The sequence below is a fragment of the Barbus barbus genome (assembly GCF_936440315.1).
Source record: "Barbus barbus genome assembly, chromosome: 46".
NCBI lineage: Eukaryota > Metazoa > Chordata > Actinopteri > Cypriniformes > Cyprinidae > Barbus > Barbus barbus.
Window position 1 is genome coordinate 23,602,335 of NC_136724.1, and position 23,957 is coordinate 23,626,291.

Below are 23,957 nucleotides of genomic sequence, written 5' to 3' on the forward strand. Positions count from 1 at the left end.
GCTTGGGATCATTGCAGTTCCCTTTTTTTCTCCACATTTTTGCTTTCCCATCACTTAGATAAAGGTTCATCTTTGTCTCATCGGTCCATAAACACAGTTCCAAAACTCTTCTGGCTCGCCTTTGTGCTTTTTTGCAAACTCAAAATATTTAAATTTTCTTAAAAGAATGCTGAAAAATGAATGTTGTGACCAGTTTAATGTAAATATATTGTTATATAATTTCTGAAGGTAAGAGTTTGTTGATCCTGGTTCAGTAGTTGCAGTAATATGTTAGTAAAGCTCCTCGTCTCGTCTCGCAGCTCTTAATTCAGCATTAGTTGTCTTCCTTGAGTCTAATCTGAAGGGAGGTCAGTTTTGAGGATGTTTCTCCACTGATGAAGGAGCCGTTTCCCATAATCCCCGTCTGCAGAGGTGCTTTTTGCTGTTTCCTCGTTCTCAGGACTGGTCTTTTGGAGATTTGTGATGTGTTTGAGATCATTGGTAAGCCGTTAGCATTGCATAAGCGCTCTAATCCTGAGGATAAATGTAAAGCAGATGAATGGAGCAGCGCTCTTGGGCCTCCTGCGGTGGAGGGCAGACGAGGAGCGTCTCGGAGCGTCTGCGGGGTCAGACTGAGGACACACTCACTCACTCCTCGTCTTCCTCTTTACCGTGCTTACTGTCCTCACTAGACCTCGCTCTGTTCAAGTCCAAACCTGTTTGTTTGAATATTATTCAAGTGAGCAGATCATGGAAATCAGGATTTCCCTCCTCCTTCCTTTCTTTTGAATTAAGAGTTTCATCTACTGTCTTGAGATCTTCATTTCTTCCTCTTCTTATTTGTCCCCTTGTCCTTCTCTTCTTCCTCGTCCTCATGTTCATGTTTTCTTTCTTCTCATCTTCATCTTTTTTGTTGTTATTCTTCCTCATTCTGCCTCATTATTTGCTTCTGCCTCCTCTTTCTTTTTATTCCTAATTTTCTTCTTCCTAATCTTTTTTCTTTTTCCTCTTGTTTTTGTTTTTATTGTTGTTTGTTCTCATCGTCTCATCCTCCTCTTCCTTAATGCCATCTTCCTCTTCTCCCTAGTTTATTTCTCCTTTTCCTTATCTTCTTCTTCCTCTTGTTGTTGTTTTATTGTTGTTCTTTCTCATCATCTTCATCCTCCTTTTCCTCTTCTTGTTTTTGTTATTGTTGCTATTCCTTCTCCTTCCTCGTCATCTTGTTCTTCTTCTGTTTTTTCACCATCCTCATCTTCTTGTTTTTCGTGATTCTTCATCTTCCTCTTCTTTGTCATGTACATCTTTACCATCTTTCTCATCTCCCTCTTCTTCTTCCTCATCTTCTTTCTCATCATCTTCCTTATCTTCTTTTTCTTTTTCCTTTTGTTTTCATTATTGTTGTTCCTCATCATCATCCCACTTTTCCTAATTTTCTTCTTCCTCCTTTTTCTCAGCTTATTCTTCCTCATCCTCTTCCTGCTTTTGTTGTTGTTATTCCTCCTCTTCCTCATCATCTTCCTCTTCCTCTTCATCTTGTTTCTGTTGTTGTTATCTTTCTCTTCTTCCTTGTTACTACTTTCTCTTCCTGGTTTTATTCATCATCTTTTTCTTTTTCATCTTGTTTTTATTGTTGTTTCATCTTCCTCGTTTGCTTCTTCTTATTTTTGTTGTTATTCCTCTTCTTCCTCATCATCTTGTTCTTCCTCTTCCTCTTATGTGCATTCCTCATCATCTTGTTTTTATTTTTGTAATCTTCATCTTCCTCTTCCTTGTCATTTACGTCCTAATCATCATCATCTTCCTATCCCTCTTCTGTTTTTTCTTCCTCTTCTTGTTTTTGTTATTCCTCCTCTTTCTCATCCTCTTCCTCCTCTCCTTCTGCTACTTCTTGATATTTTTGTTGATTTCCGATTTCCTTCCATTTTATTATGCATAATCTGTAGTTCTTCATGTTATTGTGAACACTGATAGTTTTGTGCAATAAAATGTGATTGTTTAGTCTGATGTTTGTTGAATGTAATCCTTTGACTAGTTTTGCACATTTCTGTTAAGGGTCACACAGAGATACGCAGCAGTTTTTGGCGTCATTAGCAGTTTGCATAATAATCATAAATAACCCTGTTCTGTTGTTGCTTCAATTCCAGATTGGTGGCCACAGTCCTACCGTATGACACTTATTAATTACCGTATGACACCGTATTAAATCATTTCTCAGCACTATAAGCCATTTGAAGCATTTATCTGCGGTTGATGAGAGCGATATAAATACGATCCGGTGGCAGACGTGGATAGAAAGTCAGCCATGAGGTCACCCAGACTCCTTGTCATTGCTCTGCTTCCTCTGGCAAATGTGTCATGAGATGCGGATCGTTCGCCCGGCCAACATTTCAGCACGCCGCCTGCGTCCTCATTGGCAAAGTCGTAAAAATAGACGGGGTCTGTGCGGCCCATGGGACGTTTGGAGGCTCACAGACACTGAAACGGGAAAAGAGACAGAATCACTGTCCACAAAAATATCCTGGGGGTGAAGGTAAGACTGAATGTTCGAACTCTAGGCAAAGACATAAAAAAAAAAAAACAGATAAATAAAAATATTACAGCCTCAAACTTCAGTTTTATTAATCATAAAATGGCTAAAATCATTCAGCGTTCTGAGGACACAAGCAGAAATATTGTGAATAATCTTCATGTCTCACAATTGTTTAAATAATAATGATAATAATACTACTAATAAATTGTTGTTAATGGAGAAAACACTAATATATTTAATTGTATATTTTATTAAAATTTTTAATAATAATATTTATAAATACTGTTGTTGTTGATTTTAATAATTAAAATACTTGGCTTTAATACTGAAAATACTTTTATTAATCTATAAAATGTTATTTATATATTTGTTTACATATGATGATGGTGATAATAATATTAATAATTATTATTATTATTGTATTTAAATATATAAGTAAAATATAAATATAGTGGTGTTTAGTTTTTACTAGTGTTTAATGATTTTTAATTACCGAATGGTATTTATTTTTACTATTTATAATAAATAAATACAAAGTAATTAATTAATATTAATAATAATAATGCTCTGGGTTTTCAACCTATTGTCTTGGCCCACATGCTGTTCTTTATCGTGGATAATCATTTGAAAATTAAATTAAATATACATATAAAAGGGCTAGTCTTAAAGGGATAGTTCACCCAGAAATGAAATGATGTTTATCTGCTAACCCCAGGGCATCCAAGATGTAGGTGACTTTGTTTCTTCAGTAGAACACAAACGAAGATTTTTAACTCGAACAGTTGCAGTCTGTCAGTCATATAATGGCAGTCAATGGGACCCACGGCTTTGAGAGACAGACAAAACCAAATTAAACCCTGCGGCTCGTTTGTGTTCTACTGAAGAAACAAAGTCACCTACATCTTGGATGCCCTGGGGTTAGCAGATAAACATCAAATTTTCATTTTTGGGTGAACTATCCCTTTAAAATGGCAAAAAATAACTACCGACATAATTCATATCCCTGTTGAGCTTCTATTAAAAGTGCATTATTGTAAACACTGAGGCGTGTCAGTGACCCTCTGTGGAGATCAATATCATGCATAGAGATGCTGTCCATTAAGTTAAAAATAAGAAAAAAAGCATTCCTAATAACCGCTGACCCTGTAGATGTGTTAGTAAGTGAGCGGTTAGTTAACTGCACTCCTCAAAGTCAAGCAGCCTCCATCAACGAGGAGAACTAAACGGGACGTGACAGTTTTGGGCTACACGGCCATGATTTTTTGGCATCTTTGCCTCTTCTACTCTCTCATGTCTCGTTCTGGATTGTGTCATAACTCATAACCTACCAAAACACATCTTCACTAACTGGCACAGTCATCACGTCTTTGCTTCTGCTTACAGCATCTAGTTTAAGATGAGCAGTTTATATGAATGTTATGAGCCGATGATTGAACCCGAGCGTTCCTGATGCGATCCGAGAGCAGACATGGCTAAAGGCTCGTCCGGCTCAACAGAAACGACAGGGTTAGTTTTCATAAACCAGAGCTGACAGGATGCTGCTGCTCATAGCTGGGTTAGTTGTTTTCTTCTGAATATACAGCACACATCTCATTCCCTAGTGTGCAAATCAGGCATGTTTTTGCCATCAATAATGCTGCATATGTGTTGCAGACTGTAATGTGTTGCATACATGTTTCTGAAAGAAGTCTCTTGGGCTCACTAAAGCTGCATTTATTTGATTTAAAATATTGTAAAAACTTGAAAATGTTATTGCAATTTGAAATAATTTTCTATGTGAATATATTGTAAAATGTAATTTATTCCTGTGATCAAAGCTGTATTTCCAGCATCATTCCTCCAGTCTTCAGTGTCACATGATCTTCAGAAATCATTCTAATATACTGATTTACTGCTCAACAAACATTTCTGATTATTAGCAATGTTGAAAACAGTTGTGCTGCACAATATTTTTGTGGAAACCGTGATGATTTTTCAGGATTCACAGAACGAAAATAAAATTCAAAAGAACAGCATTTATTTGAAACAGACATCATAAATGTCTTTTCTGCCACGTCTGATCAATTTAATGCAGCCTTGCCTCATACAAATATTTTAATAAATAAATAAATTCTTACTGACCCCAAACTTTTCAGTTTCACTTTTTCAGTATTTCAGTTAATATCAGGTTAAATTGAATAAAATGCCATCTGCAGATGGACTAGGACTATAGGACATGAGACATATTGACTATATTAATGGTCATTTTGTTATGTTTTTTTTGGAGCTGCTTTGTGTAGACAAAAAAGAAAATCAGCTAAATTTCATGTTTTCCATTAAACTAAAGGAACTTAAGTCTCAGTTAATGATTATTTTTGTATGCATTTTCTCTTTTGCAAACAAGCTGTCCATCTGATTCTGTGTACAGATACATTGCCTCGTTTATTTGGCCTGTAAGGTCTGTGGGTGAGATTTGCCTTGACTTTGGCTCAAGAGCACAGACCGCGGGTAAACCGAGCAGAACCCGCCTCTGACCCGCAGGTCCGGACCAAACGCTGCTCTGTTTGGGTTCGACTTTGGCTTTGGTCCTGTCGAGTCTTTTCAGCGTCAGCCGCTCTGAGCCGCCGGCCCGTCTGAGGAGGCGTTGGAGGGGGTTTGTGGGAGGCGGCCGCGTCCAGAACCGCCACTTCGGATCAGGATTGAGTCAGGAGGTTCCCCACCCAGACGGGACCATGAGTTCACAGCGTGCCAGTCAGAGACGCGTCTCGGGCCCGAGCCGCTCGAGCGCTGCGCTTTAACTGTGTGTTCACTTGAGTATGCATGGAAATAGTGTGCTGTGTGTTTGATACGGGGCAGGTGAGTTGAAGGCATGGATTAAAGTCTGTTATCAGAGCGGAAAGATGATTTCATGTCTGTTTTACAGGCACCGTGAACCTGCTGATCCCACAGAAAGAGCCGCCTCTTCAGACTGAGCAGCAGACGTTTGGGACAGACTTACTATCAGGTGAGTTCAGTCTCTGCTTTACGTAGAAAATAAAGCTTTACTAGATCTGTGACGTGCACTGTAAGATTGAGTCCACAATGCAGATTATTGTAGTCAAGAACTGCCCACTTAGACACAAAAGAGACTGTCTGGCTGATCTGATCAATGGCCAGTGTCAGTTTGCTTGTTTTTATGTGGTTCAGGTGTAGGTTTTTCTTGTGAAATGGATTAAATGGCAATTATAGACCAGCATGGAATGCACTCAGTCAAATAGTAGTGTAACAGACTCCACAGACAGTTGTAGAGAAAAACCTATAGCAGAAGAAAATATAGGTATAATTGGATCAAAAAAATCTACTGTATATAGATAGATATTTAAAACAATTCACCACCTTCAATCATTGTTTATATCAGTATATTTTTTGTCAGTAATTTTAATTAGATTTAAGAAATATCTTGGTAACTAGCTGAAATAAAGTCTTTCTTTCTATTTTCCTTTCTTTCTTTACATGTTACTTCACAAACATATCTAAAAAACTATTTGCTATTTAATTTCTAGTTTATCTGCTGTTAAGAGCCTAAAACTAAAATCTAGGCATCTTTCAAAGATTTGATGATATAAAACTCAGACATTGCTAATAAATCGCTTCCTTTAGGAAGAATCGCTTTGTAAATTGCTTTGGATAAAATGTCTGCTAATGAATAAATGTTCATGTAAATCCGGCGTGAAGTGTTCACTGTATCTGTAGTATGACTTTGTTGTTAGTCCCAGAAGTTGTGTAAAGTCAGCCAATCCGCTAAAATCAGCCAGATGGAGAAAGAGTTTTCTGGTTTAGTGTGCAATATGCATCAGATTAACAGTGAACAGACTGTGCATGGAAACTGAGATAATTTCTTACTAAAATTATATTTTGAAACTAGCTGACATGATGATAGGATGGGATGCTCGGTGTTTTCTTCCTGCCTAGAGTGGCTTCTGGTGCTGCTTCAATGTGATTCTGTGGGATTTTTGGGTAATTTTCTGGACCAGCAGGTGAATCACACGAGCACAAATACTGACTCGTTGTTTAAGGTTGTTTAAGGTCGTCTTTGATAAATGACACATGAACATTTTCATCTGTTTGTTTTCTTTCACTAGTAATAACCGGCTGCTTGTGGCGGGTCTGTCTCTGTAAAGCACTCGTCACTTTTCTTCTCTCATTGAGATGCAGCGCAGCATCTTCGCACTCGTTCGTCACGCCCTGTTGTTTTTCTGCTCTCTCCATCTCTCTCTAGACTCAGTGTCTGGTTTTCCTGATCAGTGGAGCTCACAGTCCAGCCCTCCGCAGATGATGGACAGCAGCCCGATTACAGCGTTCACAGGTGACCTCACGTCATAAAGAGAGTTCAAAACCTAAATCACCTGATCTCAGCCGCCATTCCAGCCCAAATTATAGTTTGCAATTTACCAGTGTTTTATTGAAGGTGGTGAATTGTTATATAAATTATATTTATTTTCAATAATAATAATAATAATAAATTCAATAATTTATTTAAAACATGTTGTTATTATACAGTAGAATCTTCTAAATCTTTTATTAAATATTTTTATTAATTTAGCTGTAGTAGTGATAGTTTTAGCAGTAATATTTACTGTAATGATAATTTATTGTTGTTGTTATTATTATCATTATTATATAAATGCATTCAATGTTATATTTAGTAAAATTATATATTTTTTATTTTAATAACAAATTAATAATCATAATAATTAATAAATCCAACTACTGTATTACTGCTAATTATTGCTAATAATGATAATTATTAATAGTAATGTGTGTGTGTATATATATATAATCACAGCATGATTCATGAATATAATATATTCAAATACAAATCAATGATTTGAAATTGAAATATTTCACAATATATCTGATTTTACTGTATTTTTGATCAAATAAATGAAGCTTTGCTCTGCATAAGAGACTCTTAGTTGTTCCACAAATGTGACTGGTATATGCTTTAATTTAAATTTAATTAGCTTATTTTTTTTTTAATCCATAAAATAAAAAAATACATATGGGAAGAAAAAAAACAAATATATATATATATATATATATATATATATATATATATATATATATATATATATATATATATATATATATATATATATATATGCAGTGTTGCGCAGTAGCGTCGCTATAATTAGTGACACTACTAGTTTAACTACATTTCTCAGTAGCGTGGTGGTAGCGTCGCTGTTTTCTGAATAAAATAGCTTTTCAGTAGCTAAGCTCTTTTTTTGATCAAGTAGCGCGGTAGCGCCAACAAAAGCTAACGTTACATTTTCCAAAGAAAGCATTCTGAAACTTGAGCTCAAATCGGAAATATAACTGCTACGATCGCTGATCCTGGATCAGTAAGTGACGCCACAGACACTAAAGCTCGTAACGCCATTGGCTCCTCAAACTGTCAGTCAAACCTCATTATTCCTCCTGCCTCGTCAATGAAGTGCAGCGCGCATTTTAGAGCATCTCAGCTTGCTCGCTGTCTGAAGGTAAATAAAGAACTGTTGATTGAATAAGTACAGCGGTTTCTTTACTCAAAAAACACTATTTATAAAGGATAATGCTTTTTTTTTTTCTTGTATTCGAGGAGCGGAGAAGAGTTTCTAAGTCTAGCATTTGTTGTCAAGTCACAGCCAAATAGCTCGTGCGAAGCGCTGAATCTTTTATAATATGATACTTTGGCCAAATAACAGAAAAAAACTGAATTCCCACATAATGACAGAAAACTGGGGAAAACGGGACACGAAAAAAAAAACATTCTGCTTGACTGACAGTTTTATTGATCACTGAGAGAGCATTGACTGGGTATGATGCTGGCTCAATAGAATTATTATTATTATTTTTATTAAATAGCTTGGATGTAGTAAACTTTTGCCATGTTGCTGTAGCTTAGCTTGCTACATTTCTCAGAGCTGTAGCTTTAGTGTCGTGAAGCTTCATTTAAAGAAGAGTAACTGTTAGCTTAGCTCACTACATTTTACAGGTAGCTTGCCCAATACTGTATATATGTATATGTGTGTATATATATGTGAATATATTAAAATATGAAGTACTGCAGTATATAATATAAAATCACAGTTTATCATTACGGTTAAAATATTACAATAAAATACAACGTATAATATAAAATACTATAAAAACTCAAATTAAATATAAAATTACATAATACTTTTGACTGCATCTTTAGTAATTTAATTTTGGGGTGTGTATATATATATATATATATAGAGAGAGAGAGAGCGAGCTTTGAAAATCATTATTCTAATGTGATTTAGCTGCTTTCCAGTGCCTGCTGCTTGAGGCCGGACCACTCGTTAATTATACGCTTTTATTTGTTCAGTGTCATCTTGTTAAATCTTTCTCCGGCCATTAATTAGGTTTATTAAAATTGTGTGTCCAGCAAAACAACACCTCTAATTACCCCTGACCTCATTTAATGCAGATCTCACATCTTCTCCTCCTGTGATTCCTGTTTTGAATGCGATACACATCTATCTGCGGTAGTTATATTGCTTATAGATGTTGGGGAAACTTTAAGTCATTGTGTGGCAACATCATGTTGAAAGTCAGACAAAAACTACATCTGTGGCTGAGTGCTGATAAATAAAGACTTGATTTGATGTAACCTGGAGCTTTATTCTGCACTCTACTGGGCCACATTAGTAGTAATGCTAGTAATGAAAATGAGTGTGAATTCATTAGCAGGGTAAATGAACAGGCCTGTTTCTCTCTGGAAAGACAATAGCTGATGATGGTGCTGGTTTGAAGGGGCTCTTGGGAGGTGATGAGTCAGGCTCGCATCAGAATTCAGCTCAGATGCGGTGCGGCTCGTGTCTGACGCTGGATTTCACCACCTGTTACAGACCCACTCGCTTCCTGTCAAACCTCACGTCATACAGGAACATACATGTGTCTGATAAACATCATATATCCTAGATGTTACAGCTGCATCAGCATCTCAGATGATGTCTTCCATGTCTGGATCGTATTTCACTCCAATATCAAAACAAAGAGAGAAAAATATGTTTTACTTAAAGCCTTATTAAGGCTTTTTTTTTTTTTTTAGACTATTAAGATTTTTTTTTTTTTGCATTAATTACAATTAAATGGGTCCTTCTTGTATGTGTGCCAAGTAGGTTGCCAAGTATTTATTAATATTTAATAATCTATTTAATAAATGTAATGTGCTTAATACTGTGTAATTTTCATCTTCATTGTTTATTTATTTATTTATTAATACTTCATAAATTATTTTTTACTTAATTTTAACAAATAATGAACTATTTTATTACTACTACTAATACTTAATAATAATAATAATAATTATTATTATTATTTTCTTATTGTTATTATTAGTATTAGTATTATTAGTGTTATTAGTATTATTAGTAGTATTAAAATTATTTACTGTATATTAAAACACCTTTAATACTGTAGAATCTTCTGCTGCAGAATCTTTTTTAGTATTTCTTTATCATTTTTATAAATATTAATACATTTAATGTTAATATTATGAATCATACTGTTATTATTACTACTACTACTACTAATACTGTAGTAGAAGTAGCAGCAGCAGCAGTGTTATTTATAATAGTAATAATACATTATTATTTTTAATGATTCATTCTCGAGATTGTCTTGACCAACCACAAATACATGGTATAATGAAGTAAACATGTCATGTATTTGACTTGTTTCTGAATTTCTTTGAACCCGTAGGTTTCTCTCAGCCCAGCGTAATGTCGGCGGTGATCACAGGTCCTGCTCCTTTCCAGACAGAAAGACCGTCTGGTTTGGCCGAAGCGCAGGAGCCGCCAGCTGCTCAGGCCACCACCGAAGCCCCCAAAATACCAGCTGAACCCCTCTCAGCCACGACACCCAAGAGCCCACGGGACACATCTGCAGGTAGAGAACAGAGACCATGATGTTGAGTGTATGTCAATATTATATACATTTCATGTGCATTATGGTCTCAGAGTTTGTCTTTCTATAAAGCAGTAAAGTTTTATTGCATGTAATCGTCTTCAAATACCGTTCATCCCTTTAATATGTAGTGCATTTCGCTCATGTACTTCACATGTGTTTTGTATCAAGGATTATGGGATTCCTACAGGAGCCCCTGTGGAGCAAATATCTAATCTATCAGTAATTAAAGCTAAGGCTGTCCACTGGTTGGCACTGTAACGAGTGCTAGACTGAGTTACATTATCAGTTGTCAAAACTAGTCAAATCCATCCATTCTGGTATCCCAGGGGCCTTTAGGGCTTCACAGCTGTATGGGGATAGTACAGTGCAGCTGAGACCCAGAGTCATGCCGCTGGTCTATATCAAGCTCAAGAACCATATTCTACCTGGTTTGATGCTCAGGGCTGGTTGTTGATGTGCAAACAGTGTGTTAAACACCTGACAGATGGAGGGTCAGACCTGTAGAGTCATATTAATTCATGCATGAGTCAGTTATCAAGTGCCTAATCATTAAATCACTCAGATGGACATAAGGTGTTTACATCATAAAGCGTACTTGCAATAGCAAAAGTAATATTTTTATCTGTCTCGTGAATAAATTTACGTGTATGAGTTTCTTTATTTTAAAGAATGTGGGTAATCAAACAGTTGACATGTAGCCATTGACTTCCATTGTATTTTATTCCATGCTTTGGAAGTCAGTGGCTACCTTCTGTTTGGTTACCAACAGAATACCTTCTTTTGTGTTCAATAGAACAAAAAAGAACTCATACAGGTTTGGAACGGCTTGAAGGTGAGTAAAATGATGACATGACTTTCTTTTTTGGGTGAACTATCCCTTTAACAGTCACAGATGGAGTGTGTCCCATAATGCATTGCACTCTCACAGGTTCACCCCTGTCAGTCTGAAGAGCACAGATCCGTCTGTGCGATTTATCTGAGCGTGTCATATCAAGACAGATTGTTGGGAACGACACACTTCATATTATAGACTATCCCAGCTAACAAAAATATTCTAAGACAATTCTGCTAATGTTCCCTAATGTTGCTAATGTTTTTAAAACATTAATGTTTTAAAAACTTGTTCTGGTCATGCAAACTTTAAGGAAACAGTTTTAAGTAGTGCTGTCAAATGATTAATATGTAAGATAAAAGTTTTTGTTTACATAATATGTTTGTGTATTGTGTATATTTATGTGTGTGTGTATATGTGTATATATATATATATATATATATATATATATATATATATACACACACACACATTCATCTATATTATATAAATTGTATAAATATATACATGTAAATATTTTCAAAATATATGCTGTATGCGTGTGTACTTATATATACATAATAAATATACACAATACACACACATATTATGTAAAGAAAAACTTATTTTGGATGCGATTAATCGTTTGACGGCACTAGTTTTAAGATTTTGCAAATATTATGGAAATGTTACTTTTAAATGTTCTGTGAACTTTTTTAAACAACTAGCAACATTTAAGTAAACGTTACATGTCCAACGAAAATGTTTCAGAAAAAATGTTCAATGAACAATGTAAAAATAATGTTTTTGTGCTAGTTTCGAGAACATTATTAAATACCAGATAACTCGAATGAAAGTTCTACTAATGTTACTTGATCATTTGATCATAACTTTAAGAGAACCTCGCCATAAAATTAGTCAAAGTTCTGGGAACATTCCCTGTTCTAGAACAAAGATATGTGGGTCAGTCAGCCATTTACTATACGAAACATCATCCTGCATTACATTCAAGATGCGTTCTATGAAAGTCCTAATATCTAAGCAGAAGTAGATTATTTTTGTTAAATGTACATTTTTAATGGGCAATTTAGACCAAGTACCTATGAAGAATGGATTTTTTTTTTCAGTGCATGAAGGTTTGTTTTAGTACTGTTTACATGCCTAGAGATTTTTAATTTTTATTTTAAACGGTTTGTTGTCTTTACTTTTAAAATGTCATGTAACCCCCTTCATTTCTTTTCTCATATTTAGAAATGCAATGGAATTTCAAAGTCTTGTCAAGCAAATCTCTAAACTAACTGCTTTATTGTAGAAATTAAACATTTACAAGGTGTTTCATGTCATAGTTTTTACTATATTGTGTTTTGCAGTATAATTGAAATATTGCCCAATGAGCATGCATTGCTGTAACTATCCATTTCTAAAGCTAAAAAAATAATGCATGCTTTTACTGTCCTCTATCTTGTGCTACATGCACATACTGGTTAACATCTTAAAATATGTTCAAAATTGTTTGATTTTGATCTTTGCAGATTGTAATATTTATCAAATGGGGTGATTAAGTTAGCAAATGTGTGAGAGAGCATAAAAGGGAGTTAGTGCTGCTCTAATTTCCATTCTTCTTTGCATACGAGGTGTCTTTGGTGACCGCTGGTACGATGAGGCCGGCATTCCATCTGACCTGCCCTTCACGCCCAGCGTTTCCACCGTTATCAGTCGCCATGCCGGCCCTCTAGTAGAGAGCAGCCCACATGTCACGGCCGAGCCTCAGTGGTCCCCGAGAGATAGCGGGGCAGGAGATGCAGAGGAAAGGGAAGGTGAAGGATCTGACCGTAAGAAGGAAAAGAAGAAGAAGAAGCGGAGACCCAGGGACGAGGTGTACGACTTCCCCACGGAAATGCAGAGCGAAAGTGCTTTATCCGACAGCCCCCATCAGCCGTCCCCCCACAAGGAACGGGACCGAGACGGAGGCTGGGAAGACGGAGGCCGCTTTGGTGGGAGAGTCAAGAAGCCGAAAAGCCGTAAGAAGATTCCCGAGGAATGGGCGATCCATGCAGAACCCTTCGTCCCTGCTTCGGCTTGCATGCTGCAGGAGTTCACAACTGATTTCTCCCAATCGCCCCTTGAAGTTGACAGCGGACTTGTGTCGCTTTCTGAGGACTTCACCGATGAGAGTCTCATTCCTATGTCTCTTACCCAAGATCTTCTATCCCTCACGGCCACTTCCCCACCGTCCTCAACACATCTTGAACCTGCAATGCCTTCTCCAAAGTCTCCCGGTCGAGCCCCCGATTTATCCCCCCAGCTCGCCTTGTCCATGTCATCCGGATTCAAAGATATCCTCATGGAAACAGAAGATTCTCTTGCTTGCAACCTCAGCGACACTCAGCCTTTTGTCTCTCCTGGTGCGACCCTTGAGGAAGCAATCTTTGGACAAGATCACATCTACACCACCCAAGATTCACCAGTAAAGGAACCCCAGGCGTCCACCCCTGTAAGCACTTGTTTTGTACCACCAATGGAAGCACTGATCTCGGCTCCGCCGTTTTCTCCATCTGGACCTGCGTGGTCTCTTAATAACCACAGTCAACCCTTTGATTTTGATGGTGTTGCCTTTGAGACCGCGGTTCCTGTACCTCTGCCTTCGCCAAAGAGCAAAGCCCCAAAGGAACCCAAAACCAAACAAGGCAAGAAGCCCGGTTCATCCTCATCAAATAGTCCAACCTCCCCTGAAGCAAAGTTGGCAACTCCCCAGAATTCCGGTCTAAATCCGGCCGCTCCGCCGTTCTTCCCTAGTTTTGCAGAACCTCGGGAGCTCAAAGCAGGAGCGCTCGTCACTTTGGAAGGTTTGTTGCGGACTTTTGGGAAGTGGATCCACATAATGCATGGCTGAGTGGACTCCAAGCCTGGGCTTGAGTGATTTAAACTGCGCACCACAATAACTAACACATCACCCGTCAGCTGGAAGCAAGGGTCAGGGTTCGCTCAAAGCGAGCTGGCTTGATTTTGCTTGGGTGTTTCTTCCACAATGAATTACCAACTGTGTAAACAAGCAAGACTCCCCCTTCCTACCTATTAACCTTGTGATCCAGGGTGTACTCTACTAATCCAAACGCTTTGGTTTGCAGTTTGTCGAGGAGGCGTTGTTGTTCCCTCACAATTTTGCATCTCTGCTGTAGTGATTTGTTTCTTATACTAGCACTGGTGGCACCTAACAGTGACAATCTTCTCTCTTGGTTTCCCACCACCCCTTCGTATTTCTCTTCTAGCACTTTAAGAGTGAATAAGAACCCCCTTTCTCACTTTATGAATGTACACAAAGTACAATACAGTTGTAAGTGATATTTTTTCTTTCTTTTTTCTCTTCTATGTTCCCCAGCATCATCTGTTGCAACTCATCAATTAGGTAAGTCAGCATTTGTTTAGTTATTGCTTTCTCTTTATGATTGTGTAACATCTACCGTTCATTCATAACTTCCTATACTTCCCATTTATTGCTGTAGTAGTCTCATGACTAGATATACTGTATGTGATGTCATTAGCAGACACCCAACAGTAATTTGTGGCTTCAAAGCAACTAAAGGTCATTATTTGATTGTGAAAGTTGGCGATTTTAGGCAATTTGAGTGGTTGAGAGTGTTGGTGATGCAAGAGTTTAGCTCTATGCATATTTGTAATGATGCTACTACCAAGAGCATATTGTGAAATGCAAGTGATGCAATTGGCGACATGCAGTGATATAATCATTGTCAGAGTCTGAATGCCTTTTCAAAGTAGTTTGTAATGGAAATGAACTACAGTAGTCAACATTTGAAGTGGATCAAAAAAGTTAATCAAAGTTGTCCTAAGACAAGAACTCATTTTGGTTTTAGGACAATGAAACCTATGGTGAAACTTTTGATCCACTTCAGATGTAGACTAGTTGTAGATTGTAAATCCAAATTAAGTGAATTGGAATGTAGTACATAAAGTACTTGTAGCTCGATAAACAGTTTACTAGCTTGTTTTCAGTAAAGCATTTATAAGTTAAATGTAAACTAGATTCACGAGTGCCATCTGTCGAAATTTATCGTAAAATGGCAGGATGTTTAGTTTCAAGCTATTGAAGTCAACATGAATTTAAAAATTGACTGTTTACTGTGCTATTCAGTTCCTATTGGCACGTTTGAAATCAAAAAAGTGCGCTTCACTTTGAAATGCATGACATTGTGGAAATAAATTGGTCTGCAAATGCTGCTTCATGTAATAACCTTAGCACAACGTAAGCTACGCAACTGCAGAAACGCAGTGTAGTATCTGAGAATGGCTGGTTTTAGATTCTGTGTTTGTAGTGCCTTTATTAGAGAGAGTGTGTGTGTGTGTGTGTGTGTGTGTGTCTGAGCGCATCTGACACAGCTGTCTCTTTTAGTTCTCTGTAATTTTCGGCTCTTTCTCCAGTGGGGAGGGACTCTGTCACTGAGGGAGCTACTTATACACTCCGGGAGACAGGACATCAGCGTTCGGTGTCAGACTTCCCAACATGCAAATTAATGACAGTGTACTGTAAAGTGTGTGTGTGTGTGTATGAGCTCATGAGATGAGAATAAGGAAACTCTGTAAGCTCAGTGTCAAATATCACATTAGAGTGAATTCTATCAATCCGTGTTGTGTTGCTTGCAGTAATACTCCATTTGGTGTTTGTTACCGCGGTAAATGTTTTAGTAAAAGAGTGACTGAACAGAAATCTTCAGCAGTTCTAGAAATACACTTACGGTTTATACCATATGGATCATATTTCTTGTGAATCAGTGTATTGTGAATGACTAATTTTAGTTAAACTTTTAGTAATTTTGTGCATTTGTCATTTTTGTTAGACATTAGTTTTTTTTTTCATATTTTGTATATATTTATTTATTGTATAATTAGCTTTAATTTTAGTACTTGAAGTTTGTTACATATGTCATTCATGTTTTTGAGCATTTTTTTTATTTATTATTATTTCAAATAATATAATAAATACTTACTTGTAATGCATGTAATGTGTAAAAATGCATGTGCAGTCCTCTAAAAAGACTCAATATCCACCAATAGCATGTTTCAAGGACGCACATCTTAAAGTTTTTGTTGAGGACTTTTCAAAGTAAGATTTGTGAGTGAGCGTATCCTGTGAGCCTCTCTGAATGCCGCTGATTGTTTCGGGTCGTGATGTCTTTTGTGTGGTTGTGCTCTTGTGAATCTGAGAGCTGCTGGTGACGGCCAGAGATGTTGATTGTGACCTTGAGTAGCATGTGTTGTTATGAATGGAGGAGTGTTAACACACACAGACACTCAGTGACTCAGCTCTGCTTTTGTTCAGACAGACACTTGCGTTTAGTAGTTTCTCTGTGAATCTGATGTTTTAGATGCCAGTTTCCATTTTATAGAGATTCATTTAGGTTTTTGAATGGGTATTATGGAGCAATGATATTGTATGTTATCTTATTTTGTGTCGTTTAAACATTCGATTTTTGCTGTTTTGCATGTTACAAACTAACAACACAATAAAAATGCTTATTTTTTCATTTTGGCTCCATCTAAATAATGGGCTTCAAAATGACTGACTTTAACAGCTCTTTACTCACACTGACCTGATTACAGCACATCGGATTGCTGTTCACATACAACTGTTGTTCTCAGATACCACGATGAAATGAACATTCTCTGTGTTAGTGCGTCACTGAATTCAGATGGAGTCGGACGGTCAAAGGTCCTAATAATCAGAGCGTTTGAGAGCAGCAGAACGATGGAGCCGTAAAGGTCAATGCATCAATTGTTGTAAACACAGACTGCCTCCAGGGAGGGTGTGGTGTCTGTCTCGTTTCCACGGCAACTGAAAAGATGCTGATGTTTCCATGGTAACAAGGACAGATGCTGAGAAAGTGGCCGTAAGTGCAGCTACCATGTGACTTTTTCCAATCAGAGTCTTATGTCATAAGATGCTGTAGTGTGTGCTCAGCTTCACTGATAATATTCTTCTGTATTTTCACAAATGTATCTTAATTATGCAGATATGTAAATAAGGCAGCCCGGGGCAGGTTTCTGCAACAGTTGCTGTAGCTTCGGTAGGCGGTAGGAGAAAAGCGAACAGGCTGTGATCCACAGAATAATTAGCGTCTGCTCATCGACGCAGGAGACTCGCCTGCAGTCTGAACGATTTAGATCTAAACCTATTCCCAGCTCACATTAAACATCTCAGCAGATCTGAACACCATCAGTTCAATGAAATGCTATTATACTACCTGTTAGTCTGCTGTTTATGTAGTCATTTATTTGTGTTTTCCTTTATTTTTTGCTGTTTCTGTTGTAATTACTTCCAGAAACATATATTGGGTTAAAATAAAATTAAATGCAGAGTTTATCTGCTTTTAAAGCTTCAATCTAGTGCATTTTTAGCTTCTATGTTGAATAAAATTGTTTGTTTTTCATTAGATCGAACTATATTTTAAACTTGTAGTTTTTTGGTATTGAATGCATTTTAAGTTTTTATAATCAATATTTCTCTCTCCGAGATCTTTGAGTGGTTGTTGCTGTGCATTCTGGGATTGTGTATTTCTAAATTTGATTTGAGTTTTTTTTAAAGAAATTAATACTTTTATTCAGCAAGGACACATTAAATGGATGAAAAGTAACAGTAAAGGCATTTATAATGTTGCAAAAGATTTCCGTTTCAAATAAATGCTGTTCTTTTGAACTTTCTATTTATTAAAAAATCCTGAAAAATGAAATGTACCACAGTTTCAACATTGATAATAATCAGAAATGTTTGTTGAGCAGTAAATCAGTATATTAGAATGATTTCTGAAGATCATGTGACACTGAAGACTGGAGTAACGATGCTGAAAATACAGCTGCAGATCACAGAAATAAATTACAATTTAATACATATTCACATAGAAATCACTTATTTTAAATTGGAATAATATTTCACAATTTTACTGTTTTTACTGCATTGTTGATCAAATTATTGCAGCCTTGGTGAGCAGAAGAAATTTCTGTCAAAAACATTTAAAAACCCCCCCAAACTATTGAACATTAGTGTACCTCCTCTTTAGCCCTATTCTCACGGGATTAGTATTATCTGGGACCATGTGTGATTTTGAAATTACCCCCCCACATCTGAATTTCATGTGGTGCATTCACACGGGATAAGTCAAATTTTACTCAAAATTACTGATTTATCTCCGGATACCCGGATGTCAAGGCTTTGAGAGTCCCGTTCTATGGTCCAATTAGATGGATAAAAAAAATTAAAAGAGAAATGAATATAGTTTTGTGCCCCGTGTCATTTACATTTCACCAGGTTAAAATAATATCTCAAGCTTTATACTTGATTTATTTGTAACACATTAAACCTTTTCAGCTTTCTCTTTCTGCAAATTGTATGGTGTAGCGATATGACAGCACCCAAAATACTATCAAACACTCCATCGCAGCTCCATTCTTTGCGAAAGATGGATAAAAAGGCGCACAGGAAACTAAAACCTTGAAAAATGATATACGACCCGCCAAATCACAGAGATGCCGATTCGCACGGGACTAATATTATCACAGGACCGCTGTGTTAGGCGAAATATGGTAGGTCATTTGCGGGGGAATTTTTACTTTACAAATTACAGACATTGAACGATTCGACAGCTCAGGTTGAGCGATGCTTTGATTGATGCTGAAAAATGTTGTGTATAATAGACTGCAATTGAATTGATCTGTCTCCCCTTCAGACAAACTATTGAACATCTGAGCATTCAGCACACGCTGAGGTTAACTTTATCACAGCTGGCAGGGACAGAGAAAGAGCAGCTCTCCTGATGTGTGTTTGCTGGACTGGATTACTGATTGTAAAGCCCCTGGCAGAGGCTGTGTGCGGCTCTGAGTCTCAGAGCTGGTGACCGAACCAAAAGTGCCTATAGGTCTCAAACTCAAGGAATGGTGAGTTTGGATTGGGAAGCCGTTATAGTGCTTAGTGCTTACGGCAAGACATGTTTTGTCACTTTTAGTGATGGAATTTACTAGGGAGGAGTTTACAGCTGGAATAAAGCTGGTTTGTTTATTGCTAAAAGCATTAAATAATAAATCAATCAAATTAAATAAATAAAGCTATAAATAATAAAAAATGACACAGAACAAAATGATTAAATGTAATAAACAAACAAATAAATAAATAAAATCTAATTCAAAATATTTACAAGAAATATAATAGTATATCAGTCATTCTAAAAGCAACCTTTCTCATATTTAAGTGTAAGTTGAAGTAATAAAATAACTAATGCTAAATAAACTAAAACAAAAACTTAATAAAAGAAACTATATAGATGTATGAAAAATAGAAAAAATGACAAACACTAAACAAAAATACTAAAACTTTAAAATGAAAAAGAACAGAAAATGTAAATACCAAATTAAAAATATTAGAAAAATATATAATGTGATTCTAAAGGCACCATTTTTCAGTTGTGTGTAGTTGAAGTAATGAAATAACTAACTAAAAAAATAAAAATTAATTACTATATAGACATTCACAAAACTAAAATGAATAAAAATGACAAAAACGCATAACAGAAAAACTACTTGAGTTAAAATTCCAATGAAAACAGAAATGTTTTTTGAAAATTAATTCAAAATATTAACAAAAACTCTAATAGTATATCAGTGATGGTAAAATAACACTAGTCATCTGGCTTTTCCCATAATTCCCATAATCCCACTCAACATAACTCGACCTTACTCACTCGCGCTGTGTTTTTGGACACCGGCATTCTTCAGAGTCGCTCGCGGTGACCAGGCTCATGTTGCCATGGCAACGGGAGGCAGTTACTTGGGAGACCTAAGGAAGCAGGGCTACCAAGGAAACAATATTGGCTCTTAGGAGGAGGGGTGATGGGCTAAAAATAGCATCTGGGTAGATGGTTGTTGGCTTTATGTTCTCGCAGCTTCCCGACTTCATCTCTTTTTGACCACCTGTGTGTTTCTGCTGTGACATTGATAAATGTCTTCCGCCGCTGCACTAAACCTCCACCTGCTCTTTTTATATCCTGCTACTGCTGCTGCTGCTTTAGGATCTCATTCCTAACATCAGTTACTAGAAGAAAATCTTGTAGTGTAATTAAAGTCTGCATGCGGCTGCGTTTATTTGTGATTCTACTGTCCGTTTGAATCTGTGTTTGGTGTTTTTCATCAGTATGTAAGTCGCTTCGAGCCTTATGCTACATAACCCATCATGTAGGTCAGCCAAGAGACTGTACATACATGTAGGTCAGGCTGTATGTTGGCACTGGAACACTGGTGGCCCTCATTTCTGTTCAATGCTTTTGTTCAAGCAGGCAGCGAATATATGCATGTATGTGTGTGTGTGTGTGTGTGTGTTATTTATTTTGGATGTTTAAAATAAATAAATAAAGTGAATATGTATGTATGTATGTATGTATGTATGTATGTATGTATGTATGTGTGTGTGTGTATATATAATATAATTTATTTATTTATTTTTTAAATTTGTTGATTTATTTTAAACATCAGTCTGAAAATCTGACAACTTAAAATGTAAACAGCTTTGATTTGTATTCAATCTTTTTGTTGTGCTGACTGGTTGAACATTCACATCCAAGTAAAAATCTGTTTCCATTTTATTTTTGAGCCATAAATTTATTTATTTATTTACTCATTTTATTTATTTATTTACTTACATTTCATTCACTTATCGCATCCAACTAAAAGCTGTTTGCATTTTATTTTTTAAAACATTTATTTACTTATTTATTTAACACGTGAATCTCAAATCTGTATTTTTGTTCAGACAACAGAAAATCTAAATATACATATATATCATGTTTAAACAGGCTGCACATTATTTTCAAAACTTTATTTATTTATTCATTATTAATTAATTTACAAATTAATTTACAAAATTTGGTTTGTGTCTGTTTGGGAATTTACAAAAAAAAAAACAGAGTATTTATTATTTTTGTTTATTGTATTCATTTTTTTTCCATCCCCATTTTTTCCCAACTGGTCCTAGCCACATGTTATATGTGGTTTAAAGTCCTTAGAAAGGCCTGTTTTATTTCTTTTTCTTCATATTTCTTTTTTATTTTTAGTAGTTTTATTTCTTTTAATTAATTTGTGATGCAACATGTATGCTGTCAAATACACAGTGCAAGAGCAAAAGTAACTCTACTTGTAATATTTGACTTAATTTTTAGTTCTTAAATGTACTTTTTATTGCAAATGCAAATGCGCAAAAACAAAAGAAAAAAAGTCTGTATTCTGCGATCCAAATTCTGAATATTCCTAGCAGAATAATTTTTCTGCTCATGTCACTCTGCACAGGATTTTTTTTTTTTCTACTCATTTTTGTTTTTTGTTTTAGAATTTTAAAGGGGAATGAAAACAGGTTCTTTCCATACATTATTGATGGCAGATTTAGTACACAGTGCCGTATCGCCCTGGTTCAGTTTGAGTTCAATACCAGACAGAAGTCTTTCACTTGTGCTTATGTAACGGGGCCGGTGGGTCTCAGTCCGGGGTCAGATGAGATCATCCTTACAGTGTCTCTGTCCCTGACGGCCTGGACACACTCACGTGGGGACGCGGGATTGATTAGACACGTTCAGTGGACAGGCGCTCAGTGAGCCTCACAGACACCCAGACGTGAAGCAACTGTGCAAGCGCTGATTCCCTGCTGGAGTCAGTGAGATAAATGCATGATGAAAATAGTTTCTGTTTGAGTGAATCCAGGGATTCTTCCAACATTTTTAGCAGTGCTTAATAAGGCAAGCATAACATTGCAACAGCTTTTGGTTGGTTAAAGAGATGGAAATGGGATGAGGATGGGAAGTTGAGGAAGCGATTCTGTTGAATGTGTTTGAAGACGCCCTTCAACCTAAATCATCATCTGATAATTGTCATCTTGAGCGCTTGCGTAAGGCGGTTCATTCGCGGGTCACGATCTCGAGGCTGGTGGGATGTATGTTCTACTGAAACAACAGTTGCTGATGGAGGAAATTAGGCTCAGAAATGACGGTGCTTATGTAACCTGATGGACGCTTTGTCTGCTTGCATTAACAATGCATTGAAGGTGTGCTGACAAAGCGTCTCAATGTTGTGGTTTTTTTTTCTTGAATTAAACCAGAATGAAAGATTCATGACTCATGACAACTTACCAAGCAGTTCACACATTGCATCAGTTTACTACTTTGGTGGAATGTTCTGGATTCAATGTCATTTCACTTTCACTTCTAGCAACAGCGTCTGTGAAAGTATCATATGTTTGTTTTGATTCCAGAACATTGCTTTAAGTCTTGTTTGTATTTGTTTAGTTATTTATTTATTTAATAATATGTTTTATTATTCAGTATTGGTACTAAATACTGTATACAAATATATATATATATTTATTGTAATGTATTATTTTTGTTATTGTTATTAGTAATGGTAGTATTGATAATATTAACATTATTCATTTAGAAATTTATTAATTTAATAAAAAGTTTATTATTATTATTGTTAATACTACTACTACTACTACTAATATTAATAGTATAAAATATTTTATAAATTTAATAGAATAAATATGCATTCGTTTTAATTGTAACAATTTATTAGTAGTTAATTGTAACATTATGAATAATAATAATAATAATAATTATTATTATTATTCAAAACAATATTTTCCTCTGAGCTGAGTCAAGGGTTTAAAACTGTGTTTTCTGGTCATCTGGCATCGTTCTATTTTAGTTTGTTCATTATTTTTTCCTCTGTCACTTTTCGTTCTCTGATTGGAGCACTGTTTAAAAAATCCATAAAAATAGGGCGTAATGTTCTGTATTATTTTGGAGTTTTCTGTAATTACTTTTACAGGTGTTTTGCCTGTTTTGTTTTTTAAACTTTACATGGCATTGCCTTGTCTTTTAGATTTAATAGAATAAATGTATGTCCGTAAAATGTATGCAAAATGTTCCAATAATGATCTGCCAGGAATTTTTCAGTTATTTTACGCATTTATTTCTTACAATGAGGAATGATGTTGTCTATCTGATGATTCATGCACAGGCACATGTTGCTGTGGCAGGAAATGCAACAACAAAGACAATTATTTATTCAGATTCGAACATCACATATTTAGAGACATCAAACAGTATAAATTCAACACAGACAACAGGTGAAGTTCAAAACTGCATGTAAGAGGAAAACATAAACTCATTGTTTAGGCATATCGTCCATATGCAAATCTGTGCCTCCGATAATCTAATACTGATATATTCTGTATGTCTGGAAATTTCCAGACTGATTATGTTACCCCAAAAGACTTACAATAGATGTGCGCACTCTCTGAAATTGTGTGTGCGAATGAATCTTCATTAAGCCCTTCCTCATTATGCATGCATGTAGCCTCAGGGATGATAGTAGTGTGTCACTATCAGAGAGAGGAGGGAGGAAAATATGGATGCAGAGAGGACAACGTGGAGAAAACCAGCGAGGCAGAGAGGAAGGAGGGAGCTAGTTTTGGAGCAGCGAATGAACAGCCACATTACGAGGCATGTGATTCCTGCCATGGCAAAAGGCTGGCTGATAGAGAGAGAGAGAGAGACGCTTCCAGCCAGATCTCAGTGCTGCTTAGTCTGCTGTTGTGTGTAGAAGCAGCAGAGAAGGTTACGTTGTGAGATTACAAGTCAGACAGACATTTAC

The 23,957-nt window shown here is 36.3% G+C and overlaps 1 protein-coding gene across 2 annotated transcripts in view; it reads left to right on the plus strand.

Annotated features, from left to right (window-relative positions):
* The window catches only part of LOC306864933 (uncharacterized protein), a 71,559-nt gene that overhangs the window by 24,192 nt on the left and 23,410 nt on the right, over window positions 1–23,957 (plus strand). The window contains exons 4-9 of one of the 2 annotated variants that reach the window (XM_079409235.1): window positions 5,412–5,492; window positions 6,747–6,833; window positions 10,241–10,426; window positions 11,241–11,279; window positions 12,893–14,104; window positions 14,638–14,664. In XM_079409235.1, the coding sequence (XP_079265361.1) occupies window positions 5,412–5,492; window positions 6,747–6,833; window positions 10,241–10,426; window positions 11,241–11,279; window positions 12,893–14,104; window positions 14,638–14,664 (1,632 nt within the window). The remainder of the gene's footprint in view (window positions 1–5,411; window positions 5,493–6,746; window positions 6,834–10,240; window positions 10,427–11,240; window positions 11,280–12,892; window positions 14,105–14,637; window positions 14,665–23,957) is intronic. The other variant, XM_079409236.1, reaches the window with a different exon arrangement.